Source organism: Diabrotica virgifera, chromosome 2, assembly GCF_917563875.1.
Source record: "Diabrotica virgifera virgifera chromosome 2, PGI_DIABVI_V3a".
Lineage (NCBI taxonomy): Eukaryota > Metazoa > Arthropoda > Insecta > Coleoptera > Chrysomelidae > Diabrotica > Diabrotica virgifera.
Window position 1 is genome coordinate 174,191,631 of NC_065444.1, and position 14,384 is coordinate 174,206,014.

At 34.2% G+C, this 14,384-nt stretch overlaps 1 protein-coding gene across 2 annotated transcripts in view; it reads right to left on the minus strand.

Annotated features, from left to right (window-relative positions):
• The window catches only part of LOC114333831 (myb-like protein D), a 52,600-nt gene that overhangs the window by 25,081 nt on the left and 13,135 nt on the right, over window positions 1–14,384 (minus strand). For both annotated transcript variants that reach the window (XM_050642931.1, XM_028283818.2), the window contains exons 3-4: window positions 7,040–7,146; window positions 4,889–5,297 (exon numbers count right to left, since the gene is read on the minus strand). In XM_050642931.1, the coding sequence (XP_050498888.1) occupies window positions 4,889–5,297; window positions 7,040–7,146 (516 nt within the window). The remainder of the gene's footprint in view (window positions 1–4,888; window positions 5,298–7,039; window positions 7,147–14,384) is intronic.

The following is a 14,384-nucleotide window of genomic DNA, read 5'->3' on the forward strand; positions in this document are numbered from 1 at the left end:
AAATGACAGTGTTGCCATTTAAGAAAATCAACGATGACATCATATCTCTAAATTGGGACACCCTGTATACATTATTATTGTATGTCAAAAAGGACAATTTGAAATACTAATCGACGGGTCTGAGCATTTTTCAAAAAAGCCATTAGTATTTGAGATATTGAATTTATTCCGAATTACAGACTCTGTATACCTAATAGTTTTCGATATATTGGAAAAAATAGATTTTCATTTTGTAACTTCAAAGGGCTGTAACTTTTTTATGTGCATATTTGTACTAAGGTAAGTATCCTAAGTAAGGTAAGTAGGTCCAATCGAAGTATTTTTGGTCCCAGAATATGTGATTTAATTTATGACCTGGATTTTTGTTACACCCTGTATATTTGGATCTGCGGTATCCATCTCTGGGGATACGCTAAATTACCGCACATCACAACCATACAGCGATTTCGATCGAAAGTCCTTAGATCAATTACTGGTGCTCCCTGGTATGTCAGTAATCTCATGATTCACAATGATTTGAATATTGCCTTTGTAAGAGATGAAATACAGCTGGCAGCGACCAACCATGAAAGTTGAACAAGAAACCACGACAATGAACTGATTGAACATCTCTACCAGAATGAACCAACAATCAGAAGACTCTAGCGAACGTTGTCACAAGATTTATTACAACAGTGAAATAAATCTATAAGGCGAAGCTCTTCCTTCCTTGATTAAAATTAAATTAAAATTTGCTTAAAACTTTGTAGAAGTTGATTAATGAAGTGGAAAGTGCACTTCTAAGTGATGAGAAAGAATCAATTTGTAATTCAGAATTATTGACGGAAATGAGTTCAATATTACTACTCCGGTAGTAATATATCATGACGGCGCGCGGCGGTATCTAGTATCTGAAGCCACCTTGTGCCCAGGATGGGTCTCGTCTGGAGTTTTATGGAAAGATACAAAATCAGTGTATACTCATTACTCGGTCGCGGTCGCTGATCACGAATAGTTAACAAACAAACAAACAATAATTAACTAACAAACATATATCGCACTAATAATACAATAGTGTCGTAACTCAAAAAAGATGGTTTTTCAGAATCAACGAAAAACTCATTACTCATTTCCTATTGCAGGTAAACAAAAAATTAATGCATAATGTGTTTTTAATTAATATTAAAGGAAGTTTCTTTGTACTCTTAGATAAATAAAAATACTGTCAGTGAAGTTATTTAATAATTTTGAGTTAAAACGGTATTGTTCTAAGCAAAATGTTCGGAATGAAATATTATTTTTAGTTATGACATTATTTATGAAATATTTTGTGTTACTACAGTTTGATTTACTAATTTTTTTCTGGGGTTTACGCGAGTTTTTGGGAAATTTTGCGGACTCTTTGTCGCTAATTGTAAAATTAAAACAGTTAAATTCTACTTTTATAAAAAAAAATAATAAAACTTGGCCTCTTCCCACATAACAATGATGTTCGCGTCATGTTCAAAGCATATACCACCAACATTCGTCGGAGTATATTCTTTTTAGTATATGCGTAGTACAAGCATAGCATGTACCTTAAAAAAACACTCTAAATTTCATGTTCTTTGCATATACTTCAAAGAATATTCTCGTACCGAATATACTGAGCACATTCGTGTACGTAGTATCTCGGAATATTCGTAAAAGTTTATTCTTAGAATATACCTTTATTGAATGTTCTGTAAAAGTATATTCGTAACAGATACTTTATAAGTACTTTTAAAATATATTAAAAATAATTTGTATGTATAGGAAGAACAATACTAGCCTTTGAGGCTATTAACTTCGTTATTTTTAGAATAATTAATAAAATTTAGGTATTTAGGTAGTATTGGACGAATTCATTTCTTAAAATTGTTTTAATTGTATGGTAAAAAAGTTTAAAGATTAATTGTATTAACGTTTATTATTATTATTATTATTATTAAAATTCGTTTTCATAATTGAAATGAATGTACCATCTCGAGTTTACCATCAGTATTTTTACATCCTTGGAATTTACGTAGTACATACAATTCAATATGGGCCATTCCAACATCAAAACGTGCCACAACCCACTACCAACGGCTTTGGTGTTGCCAACCGTCGAATAAGCTTTTTACCTCAACTTATCTTAAAAATTCCCACATTTATGAAAAAATTCCCTCCTGTTTACAAAATCTGAGAAGATATGTTTAATTATTTTCAAATATTTAGATTTTTTTTAAAATATTTTGCAATTTGGACTGGAGCAAAAATTCCCTTTTGAGTTAACTTTTTCCCTTTTATCAGCTTTTATGTTCAAAATTCCCGCAAAAAGGGAAAGTTCCCTCCGGTTGGCAACACTGAAGCGTTCGATGACCAAACCGCAAACGGCCAGTCTCATTCTTCTGTCCACTTCATACCTGAACAGGGATAAGGGATAGGATATGAAAACGAAAACAGGCATTATTTGTATTTATGCAGTGTTAAAGACGAAGACGAACAATAAAGTACTAGGATTAAAGAGCATACATAATATATTTATTTTGTTTGCGGTGCTTCAAAATATAATTCATTTTAGTAACTTAATATTACTTAAATAATACCTAGGTAAGTACATATAAGTATATAAATTTTAATTACTTATAGTTTAGTTTAGGCAAATATTATATAATATTTATATAAATAACTAAAATTTATATATTATGTGTACTTACTTTTTAAGTAATATTGTAGAATGTACTAACTACATTCTCGTATGCAATTGAAATATATAAATAGGTAAATATATGTAGGTACTTGATAGAACCAGTAGAACCTAAGATGAGATTAGGTGATGCTGAAAACATACTTTTGAGCAATATAGCACTTCCTTGGAATATTCTTAAAAGTATATTTAAGTATATTCTTCCCATATACTAAAAAGAGTGCGGTGGTACGTTCTAAGTATATAAATAGAAGGTTTATAGCACTTCCTTGGAATATTCTAAAAAGTATATTCTTGGTATATACTGAAAAGAAGTGCGGTAGTACATTCTAAGTATATAAATAGAACGCTTAAGTACTGTAATGTAGTACATACTCAGTATCTGTTCTGCACATTCGCAATGGTAATTACGCATATTCTCAGCATATACTTTTTCTCAAAAGAATGTTCTATGAATCTACTAAGAACATGAAATTGTTATGTGGGTTGGTACTTATAGCACAGCTTGCAAGTCATATACGGCGAATATTGTTGAATCTGTGTTAGCATTTTTGTCTTTTTCTTTCTCCTTTCTGGACAGTTCTTTTTCTTTCAAGTGGTTTTCGTACGTCACATCAATACTGTTTTTTCCATCCTCATCAGCATTTTTAAAATTTTCACAAAGATCACATCGATCTTTTTTGGTGTATGGAAGGAGATGTGAAAATCATTAGTTAAAATGCAGTTCAAAGTAGTTTTAGACGCAAATGATTTGAAGTTTTCTTCTGTACATTTATCTTTGTAGTCTCGATATATATAAGCTAAAGTCTTGTCACACTGGATATATTCCCATGACGTCTGAGCTCTAAGGTAATGTAATTCAACGCGTGGTATAGTGTTTCTAAAATGTTTGACACCTTCATAGATCTCCGATTCCACAGTATGTTCTTTGCCATGTTTCCCGCGCAATTTGCCATGTTTTCTGCGTTTTACAAGAGCTATTAGTAGAAGAGCTACTCGATGAAGAAGAGCTTCTGCTCTTCTTGAAGAACAGCTTCTTGAGGAAGAGCTACTTGAAACACTGTTCGGCCTCGAAACAAACTATAGGTTTTCCTTTGCACAACAGGAACGAAATGCGGATCTCAGTCGGAATCATCGGAATCAAAGTCGCTCTGGTCTGAGTGCACCAGTGAAATGTGATATTGCCTTTGGTTGGATTCTGTAATAGTAATAGGTTTAACATTACTGACCAAAGGCCAATGTTTACGTGAATTTCTTGAAGTACTTTGACGACTCGTAAATGGTAAAGGTACCTACAGGTGCCGGTTGTACTTTCGTAACGTCACTGTTCTCTATCTGGGCACCAGGTTCATTATTTGTACTCACCAGTGGGAATAACGACAATGAAGAGTTTTCCTGCTCGCCACTCTCAAAATTTGTTGCCGTAGCAACAAGTAATCGCCCACGATCACTTGTTGCTATGAATTGCCCCCTTAAAATTGAATTAAGTAATTATTTACATAGGTAATTGACGAAATGAACAACAATGTCAAGAAGAGTGTGATAACTCTAAATTTATAAAATAGTTAGTATTTAGTAAGCTTTTTTAATAACACTGCTGCACATTTTACATGAGTTATTTCTATACGTTGATTGACAAATAGATAATGATTAATAAATGTTTTACAACCAACAAAAAATTGGTTTAAAGGTATGATTCAACAATAGTGTAGCATGTTAAAAATAATGATATGAACCAATAATAGTGTCGTTAGTAAAAATATTATTTTAAAACGTGCTTGTGTAAATCAGTAATAGTGTAATAAGTAGAAAAACAACCATGTTATAATTAGGTTCAAATCAACAATTATGCAATAACTCAAAATATAGATATGCAAATTACATACCTGATTCAGTAATAACGTGAAAACTCAAAATGATAAGCAAAGCAACACGTACGTTCCCGAACACTGTTGGCCGCCACTAAAAATGGCGCAATATTGTGAGGGCGATAACGACAGTCGGTCAGTCATGAATAACGTCTTATGGTGCCATTTCTTATTCATTTTTTGCACTATTAAAACGACGGTTTTATTGACTTGTAGGGAATTGAATTTTACGTCTGAATATAGTATTATGTCAAATTCGAAACATTTTGAGTTACGACACTATTGTATTATTAGTGCGATATGATAGTAACCTAAGTTAATTAATACATACCGATTATGACAACCACAAAAATTGTGAATTGGTCTGTAACAAATAATGTCTTCAGAAGTTAAACTTTCAGTAGAATTAGTACTTGAAATTTCAGTAATATCTTGCTCAGGGGCTTGAACACCAACTGATTCGATTTCTAAAGTATTAACACTGGTATCAACTAAAGGCATTTTATGAGTGCCCACGTTATTTCCAGTCAGATGGTTATCTTCGGTAACATGACTATTTGATGTTTGCGAAGGTTTATTTACAAATATCTTGGAGCGCATTGAGCTCGCTTCCTTTACTGGATATTGATCAACTTTCGAATTTAAAGACCGTTGCTGGGATGGCTTCAAAATTGAAGGACGACTGGTTTGAGAATGTGTCTCGCAATAGCATGGTCTTGAATCTGCTGTAAGATTTAGGCCTGAAAATAATATATCTGCCCATAAAGAACATTAAGGATTAAAGTAATAAGTTAAAAGAAAAAACCAACGCAATACAGAGTGTTTATTATAATCATTGGCTCTACATCCCATGGTGGATCTTGGCCTGTTCCATAATCAGCTTCCATTCCTTCCTCTTCTTCGCCTTGGTTTTCCAATTTCGTACTCTTAATACTCGTAAGTCGTCTTCCACTATTCAATACACAAATGAAATGTTTTGAAGAATATGTACATATCTAAAGATTATGAATGCATCTACTCAGATTCTTCCTTCTCTATTTCCCAACAGTAATAACATAAAGTATGTTCCTTACAAATCAGAAATGGAAAAGCACTAACCCAATAGGGTGAGTATTAAAATACTAAAGATCCTGTAATACCATACATATAATTAAAACACTGTGTTATTTCTTTAACATAATTTATAATCTCAAGATAATCCACCACTATAATACCAACTAATTATCTAAAGTCGACTTTTGTCCCAATATCAAAAAACACCGTGCAACGATATGTAGTGATTACCGAACAATAAATCTGATGAGTCACGTTTTAAAAAATATTTCTGTGAGGAATATACAGGAGATTCTTCTTCTTATTGTGCTATCTCCTTTCGAAGGTTGGCGATCCAAATGGCAATTGTAGGTTTAGAAATTGCTGCACGAAAAATTTCTGCGAATGAGCGGTCAGATCTTCTCCTTAGGCCTTTAGACCTGAGAAGAGACGATAGAAAAGAGAAAAGAGAAGAGAGAAGAGAAAAGAGAGAGAGAGAGAAGAGAGAAGAGAGAAGAGAGAAGAGAGAAGAGAGAAGAGAGAAGAGAGAAGAGAGAAGAGGAGAAAGAGAGGAAGAGAGAGAGAGAGAAGAGAGAAGAGAGAAGAGAGAAGAGAGAAGACGAGAAGAGAGAAGAGAGAAGAAGGAGAAGAGAGAAGAGAGAAGAGAGAATAGAGAAGAGAAAGAGAAAAGAGAAAAAGAAAAGAGAAAAGAGAAAAGAGAGAAGAGAGAAGAGAGAATAGAGAAGAGAAAGAGAAAAGAGAAAAAGAAAAGAGAAAAGAGAAAAGAGAGAAGAGAGAAGAGAGAAGAGAGAAGAGAGAAGGAGAGAAGAAAGAAGAGAGAAGAGAGAAGAGAGAAGAGAAAAGGAGAGAAGAGAGAAGAGAGAAGACAGAAGAGAGAGAGAGAAGAGAGAAGAGAGAAGAGAGAAGAGAGAAGAGAGAAGAGAGAAGAGAGAAGAGAGAAGAGAGAAGAGAGAAGAGAGAAGAGAGAAGAAGAGAAGAGAGAGAAGAGAGAGAAGAGGAGAAGAGAGACAGAGAGAAGAGAGAAGAGAGAAGAGGAGAAGAGAGAGAGAGAAGAGGAGAAGAGAGAAGATAGAAGAGAGAAGAGGAAAAGAGAGAAGATAGAAGAGAGAAGAGCGAAGACAGAAGAGCGAAGAGAGAAGAGCGAAGAGAGAAGAAAAAATTAGTACTACTTAGTTCGGAGTATTACTGGTGGAAAATGATAAAAATTTTCTATATACCTACTGAATACCAGTTAAAAAATTAAAAAGGTTTTGAAAAATGAATTTAAAAAAGAAACTGAAAACAACAGTGTTGAAACATTGTAAAGTCTGATGATGGCCAACCTTCAAAACGAAGACGGCCCTTAATAAAAAAGGATGTATATCCATATACTAAAATAAAAGAAATTGTCAGAGAATGCTTAAAGTGAAATTTTTTTGGAAGTTATTACCTTGCTTATAAGCGGAATCCGTCTTAATTTGTTGTCCTTGATACTCCTTTTCGCTTACAACATCTACGAGATTATTATTTTTCGGTGACATATCATATGCAATGGACCTATCAAAATTAATGGATTAAGTTCGAATATTAAACATTTAATGACAAAAATAATATTTGGTAAGAACTTTTTATTTATGCCTTCAAATGTTCAATGTTTTTACAATATACTTTTCCCAGCATACATTTCCCATCGTCCATGGTATAGATGTCATGGTAAAGTGTGCTCGAACTTATCTGAACTAACGCAATAGATGATGTAGCAGGTAGATAGTAACACCACAGCCCAACAAAACTCAACTCATGCTCTTTCGACATCCAAACTTTATAGGCTATCACACAGAACAGTCTGAAGAAAGACTTGAGCTCAAGCTTTAGGTATACCAACTTCGCCCGAGCGATCAGATCAAACACCTAGAAGTGGTGGTATACTGAGGTCATGATCTGAGACCCTTGTTCTTCTTAAGGTGTCGTGCACTTATAGTCCATTGGCGAATTATTTTAAGGTCAAACGTCTGTCTTTTGCGGCGTGGAAAAGCATGCCAGTGTTACTTATACCTGTCCAGTTCTTTATGTTCCTTAGCCACCACATTTGTTTACGACCTACTCCCCTCTTGCCACCAATCTTTCCTTGGATGATTAGTTGAGGGATAGCGTATTTTCTCCCTCTCAGGATATGGTCCAGGTATCCAATTTTTCGTACACTGAGCAATTCACTCAAGTTAAGCAATTCTCTCTCACTATTTGCTCTTCTCAAGACTTCCTCGTGTCTCACCCTATCTATCCATGGTAAACGGAACATTCTTCGCAAGGTCCACATTTCGAAGGCTTCCAACTTATTAATGGAAGATAGTTTTAACGTCCATCCCATATAGCACACAACGTCCGATGGACGTCCATATAACGTACATTTAAAGTCCAAACGTCCATGGACCAAAACTGGACGTACTATGTACGTCCATTACGCGACGTCCATTGGACATTTGATTTCAACGTATATTGGACATCCATTTGTGGTCCATGGAGATTTTACACAAAATGCGACTACTATTATTATGATTAATTATATATAGCTTCTTGTTTTAATCAAAGCAATATTATTAGTAGAATACAAGAAGCTTCTAATAAATGTAGTCACATATTTTTTCATCATCGTATTAAAACACTGAACCACTAAAATTATTTTAATTAAACCTATATAATATTAAATGATGATAAAACGATGGTAAACTTTTTCAGAATAACGGAGCTACATCGCGCATCGGTAATTATAGAACTTACAATAATAATTAGACACTACCAATTTAAATCTTAAATGTGCATTTTGTAACTCTTAAATTTCCCGCCAGCTAAATGAGAATCTTCTTGACAACGTTGTCGCTCTTCACGCTATCGGTCGTAAAAGGTAGTACTAGGCAGGTACTTTTAGGGGATTATCGCTGTTAATTGTTGTGGAATACTGAAGGAGGATTTATTTATGATAATTCAGAGAATGGCAAACCCGCTTGAAATATACAACCGTACTGACTCTCAAGTTCTAAGAAATAATGTTTGGAAGGAACAGAACAGAAATAAACCTCTTTTAATGTGCATGCATTATAGGACGCCATTATCTGAATTTTGTTTTTATTAAGTTATTACATACAATATAATACTGTTATCTTTGTAGTGTGTATATATACTGTGATATCTTTGTGTTTGCTGTTTATCGTGCAAGTGCAGTCGTGCATTAATGAAGTTCCTATAATAAAGTTATAATAAAGAGAAATAAAAAAGGTATTTTGTGTAATACTTTACAGTATAAGTTTAGTATTATAGGAACTATTTCCTATACCTAAGGCTTTTTGCTATGTATATATTCAAAAAATTATGGACACTAGATTGCTTTCTGAAAAGTGCCCTACAAAAATGTCCATAAGACGTACATTGAATGTACATTGAATGTACATAAAATGTACACTAAAAGCTTCAACAACGTACACTGTACGTTTGTAGCGGACGTTCTATGGACGTCCAATTTTGTGAACTCTGGACGTTCGTTGGACGTCCATTGTACCTTAGCGGGACGTCCATTGGACGTTCCAATGTACACAGATGTACGTCCATTGGATGTCCATAAAACGTACTTGTGCTATCTGGGATGTCTCCATGCCGTATAACAATATGGACCATACCGAGCACTTTAACGGAGTTAAACATTCTGTAACGGAGATTGAAGGAAAAATTGTGGTTACAAAGTAACGGTTTAAAATTTATAAAAGCTTGTCTTGCTTGTCCGGTACAGTATTTTATTCCTTGTTGAGAATCCCATCGGTTATTCACCATAATTCTCAAGTATTTGAATGTTTTCAGTTGCCTGATTATAGCATTATATGCTTGCAGTTGTACTCTTAAAAGTGCGCTCTTTCTTAATGCCATGCATTTAGTTTTTCAAGCATTTATCTTCAAGTCATATTATGTTTTTCCTGCGGTATTTATTTTATTTAGCATCAACTGCATATCATGTTCATTATCTGTGATTATCGCGGTGTTAGCGATATCTCGTCCGTGTAACGAATGTTATGTATTGGGTACCCATTGACCTTTATACCACATTCAGAGCCGTTAACTGCCTCTACAAAATATTCTCCACATAGAGGTTGAACAGCTCAGGAAGGAGACAAAGTACACCCCTCTTAAACAAATTCAAATTTCTTTGTGTTCGTTAGACAGTATAGCCGGTAGCTGCTCGGGTAAATAGATATAATACAATATGTTTTTTATTTGGTAAGAGCGCTTCCTTGCTAAACTTTACAATAGCGAGAAAACTAAAACATGAGGAAAAATGTGTTGAATTTGTTTGCCGTCAAGTTTGTACCACTGGGTTATGATGACATGTGACATGTAAAAGGACTATGATGACATTAAAGTATTCGCAAACCAAAAAACTGTCCGGAAAGTGTCATTTTTCAATGAAAATTGATATTTTCAATAAAAATTTACTTGATATTTTCCATGAAAATATCAAGTAAATAGGGCTTTTCATCGATTGTCATTTGTTTCGAGCTTCCGTCAAATGTCGTATAATCCGTGTATAATAGTAATATATACGGATTATACAACATATGACAGAAGCTCGAAACAAATGACTGTGAATGAAAAGCCCTATTGATGCAGTATGATCACTGACGGCACTAATACTCATTTGTATTCGTGCTTAAAAGAGATAGGTGCAGTACCTATATATTTCTCATACCCATAATTTGCATATGTTAACATAATCGAGGTCAACCGGTTGACCTACAAAATGGACAATTACCAACCAGTGGAACAGGCTGGCTTCCGCAAAGGATATAGTACATCAGACCATCTGCTGACAATGAGAACATTGATAGAGAAGGCAAATGAATACCAACTACCCGTATTTCTTGCCTTCGTAGACTATGAAAAGGCGTTTGATAGTATCGAGAAGTGGGCCATAGAACAAGCTATTAATAATTGTAGAATAGATTCGAGATATAGACAACTAATACATAATATATATGAAAATGCAACCATGATAGTACAATAGACGAAAATACAAATCCCATCACTATTAAGAGAGGCGTGAGACAAAGAGACGTAATATCGCCAAAGCTTTTCAACCTAGCACTAGAAGACGTCTTCAAAACGACAAATTGGTCAACCTATGGCATTAACGTTAATGACAAGAAGCTAAATCACCTCAGATTCGCTGACGACATTGTGATTATAGCGAGCTCATTCGAGGAACTGCAAATTATGATAGAGGAACTCGCAGGCAGCTCCCAATACGTCGGCCTAAAAATGAACATGAAGAAAACAAAAATAATGACAAATACAGATGACCCCAGACGCATAACTATAAATGGCAGTGAGATAGAAAAAGTCCAGGAATATATCTACCTAGGCCAAATCCTGAAACTTGACAAAGAAAACCAAAGTGCGGAAATTAAGAGAAGAGCAAGACTAGCATGGGCAGGATTTGGAAAACTTGGTTGGATACTTAAGAACCGCAAAATACCTCAATATTTGAGGACCAAAGTGTTCAACCAGTGCATCCTTCCTATCATGACATATGGGTGTCAAACCTGGACCATAACCAGGGCAAATATGAATAAATTAGCCACAACAGAAAGAGCTATGGAAAGAGCAATGTTAGGTATACGACTATCAGATAAAAAGAGGAACGATTGGGTAAGATCAAAAACAAAAGTCGAGGACATAACAACAAAAGTTGCCAAACTTAAATGGAGCTTTGCAGGCCACACTGTTAGACAAAAAGACCAACGTTGGAATGCCACGATACAACATTGGAGACCTTACCAAAGTAAACAACCGAGAGGAAGACCACAGATGAGATGGGTTGATGATATTAAAAGAGTAGCCGGAACGAATTGGAAATATGTTGCTCAGGATAGAGACCGATGGAAGGAGTTGGGAGAGGCCTATGTCCAAACGTGGACGATAGAAGGCTAAGAAGAAGAAGAAGAAGAAGAACATAATCGAACGCAAAATCATCTTTAGATCATAATATAATTAAATTATAAAAGGGTTTCTACACCATTAGTGTAGGAAACAGAGGTTGAACCTCGCAAATTGGACACAAGTCCGGTTTTATTTGTTTGGTGGTATATCAAGGGGTGTTTATTATGAGACTAACTTTTTCATCCCTTTAAAGGGGGTAATTTGTGGTTTTTGCGAAACGTAGGCCTTCCTGTACGTTTTGCAAAAAATTTACTTAACAGTAAAATGAAGCGGACTATATTTTCTACTATTTATTTTCCGACAGCATATGTCCTATCACCCACCGTTTAGCGGGGGTAGCATTCCAAAGTTGACAAGATTTTAAAAAAGATATGCTTAAAAAAATATTTTTCCCTAACTGTAATGAAAATCAAGAAGAAACCGTGCGGCAATTAATCACAAATAAGTGGCTGATTTTTTTGGATAGGTTTCATTTAAGGACAATTATATACCCTTTTTATATCATCTGAACCGCTTATGCTAGAGTAAAAAAACTTTTTTTACTCTTTTTTAATATAAATATAGGCACCATTTATAAACGATTTTTAATAAATTTACATAAAATACACATTTAAGGTGATACAGTAGCGATCAACAGGTAGCAAAAACGCGTTCCAAGATTGCGGCTGTAATTTTGAATATTTTTTCGAGATATTTGGCACACGTATTCGTAATATAAAAAAAGAATGGCGGTACAGAGCCCAATTTAAAAAATATATTAATATGTGGAAATTACTCTGTAATTAAATACGATATTAAAAAAACGAGCCTGTACCGCCATTAAGAAGAACAAAAAAATACACTTTCTTCAAATAAACTTTTTTATCCGATGCCTAGATTTTGTGTCATTTTGGAACTACTAAAATTTTTTATTTCATTAGTAGTTCCAAAATGACACAAAATCTAGCCATCGGATAAAAAAGTTTATTTGAAGAAAGTGAATTTTTTTGTTCTTCTTAATGGCGGTACAGGCTCGTTTTTTTAATATTGTATTTAATTACAGAGTAATTTCCACATATTAATATATTTTTCAAATTGGGCTCTGTACCGCCATTCTTTAGTATATTACGAATACGTGTGCCAAATATCTCGAAAAAATATTCAAAATTACAGCCACAATCTTGGAACGCGTTTTTTCTACCTGTTGATCGCTACTGTTTCCTCTTAAGGTATAGGTCTGGATCCCGCGTATGAAAAAAAAGTTGATAGCAAGCTGAAAATTTGTTAATAGCTTAAGGGTGTCTAGTCAGACAAACTTTGATATATGGAAACACTGGAATAGGGGAAGTTTTAATTGTGGAACAGGTTAGAAATTTGGAACGCTCAGATCACGAAAACGGCACATGTATTTTCTCCGACAGAACAGACTTAAACTCTCCGAACAGAGATTAAACTCTCATGCAAAAATCAGACTGCTATTTATCACCAAATGGGCGTTTTAATGAGTGGAATATGTAGAATATGTCAAATGCCAGGAATTAAGACAGGTGATAAATAGCAGTCTGATTCTTGCATGAGAGTTTATTCTCTGTTCGGAGAGTTTAAGTCTATTTTGTCGGACAAAATAAATGTGCCGTTTTCGTGGTCTGACCGTTCCAAATTTTTAACCTATTCCACAATTAAAACTGGCCCTGTTCCAGTGTTCCCATATATCAAAGTTTATCCGACTAGACACCCTTAAGCTATTAAAAAATTTTCAGCTTGCTATTAATCAACTTTTTTTTCATACGTGGGATCCAGACCTAGTATTGTTAAACTAAATTATTTAACACATTTCCTGTCAGCCATATTTTCGTATGTGAGGATCTACGGCCCAATATTATTATACTATAGTATTTTGTATATATAGCCTTGCCGTTTGATTATTTCGTCAAAATTAATTCGAAAAACTCTGGACGGAAGAGCCGCCCGAGAACTTTATCGTACCGATCTATTATCGTTATCGTACTAGATACTGCCATTCTATAAAAATAACAAAGTTACTCGTTATTTTGATATTTTAGAAACACCTTGTATACTTGAAAATATTTTATGGTTCTACGCATCATTAATTCCTGCATTACACTATCCTGCGACACACTATAGATTATTGCATACCTAAATCAATAGAATATTAGTCATACTTTCATTTCAAATTAGTTCATTTTTCTGAGAAATTAATAGTTTACAATATTTGCATTTTACTGCATGGATTTTAATGAAATTTTGGGAGTAGCCCAAAGCCCAATCTCCTAATTCAAAGTCTATCCTATATACTATATACTATGGCGCTTTTATCATGGGGGCGGTTCCCACCACTTCTCGGGGATAGCACATTTTTATTTTCGAACTGCATGGAGCAAAAGGAAGTTAAGAAAAGTTAAAAATGCGCTCTATAATTTGATCTTATTTTTTTCACCCGTCCAACCGTTTGAAAATAGAAATAACACTATATTAAGAGGTATTGCAAAAGAAAAACAATACATTTAAATTCTGGTGGATGATGGGTTAAATGTATGTACGTCTCATTTTTCCTTAAAGTACATTAGTCATAATATTCTTTTGCACCATATCTCGCTTAATTTGAATGTAACCGACATTTTAACGGTGCTCGTTTTAAATGCCTTTTCAAACACTTCAAAAGCATGAGTACTTTGGGCATGCACCAAAAAAACAAACTCTTTTTACCTACCATATCTCTTTTTGTATTATAAATAGAAAATTTACGAAGGAACGAATCGTTTAATTATTTATAATCTAAAAAAATTTATATACTGTTTTTAGTTTGATGCATA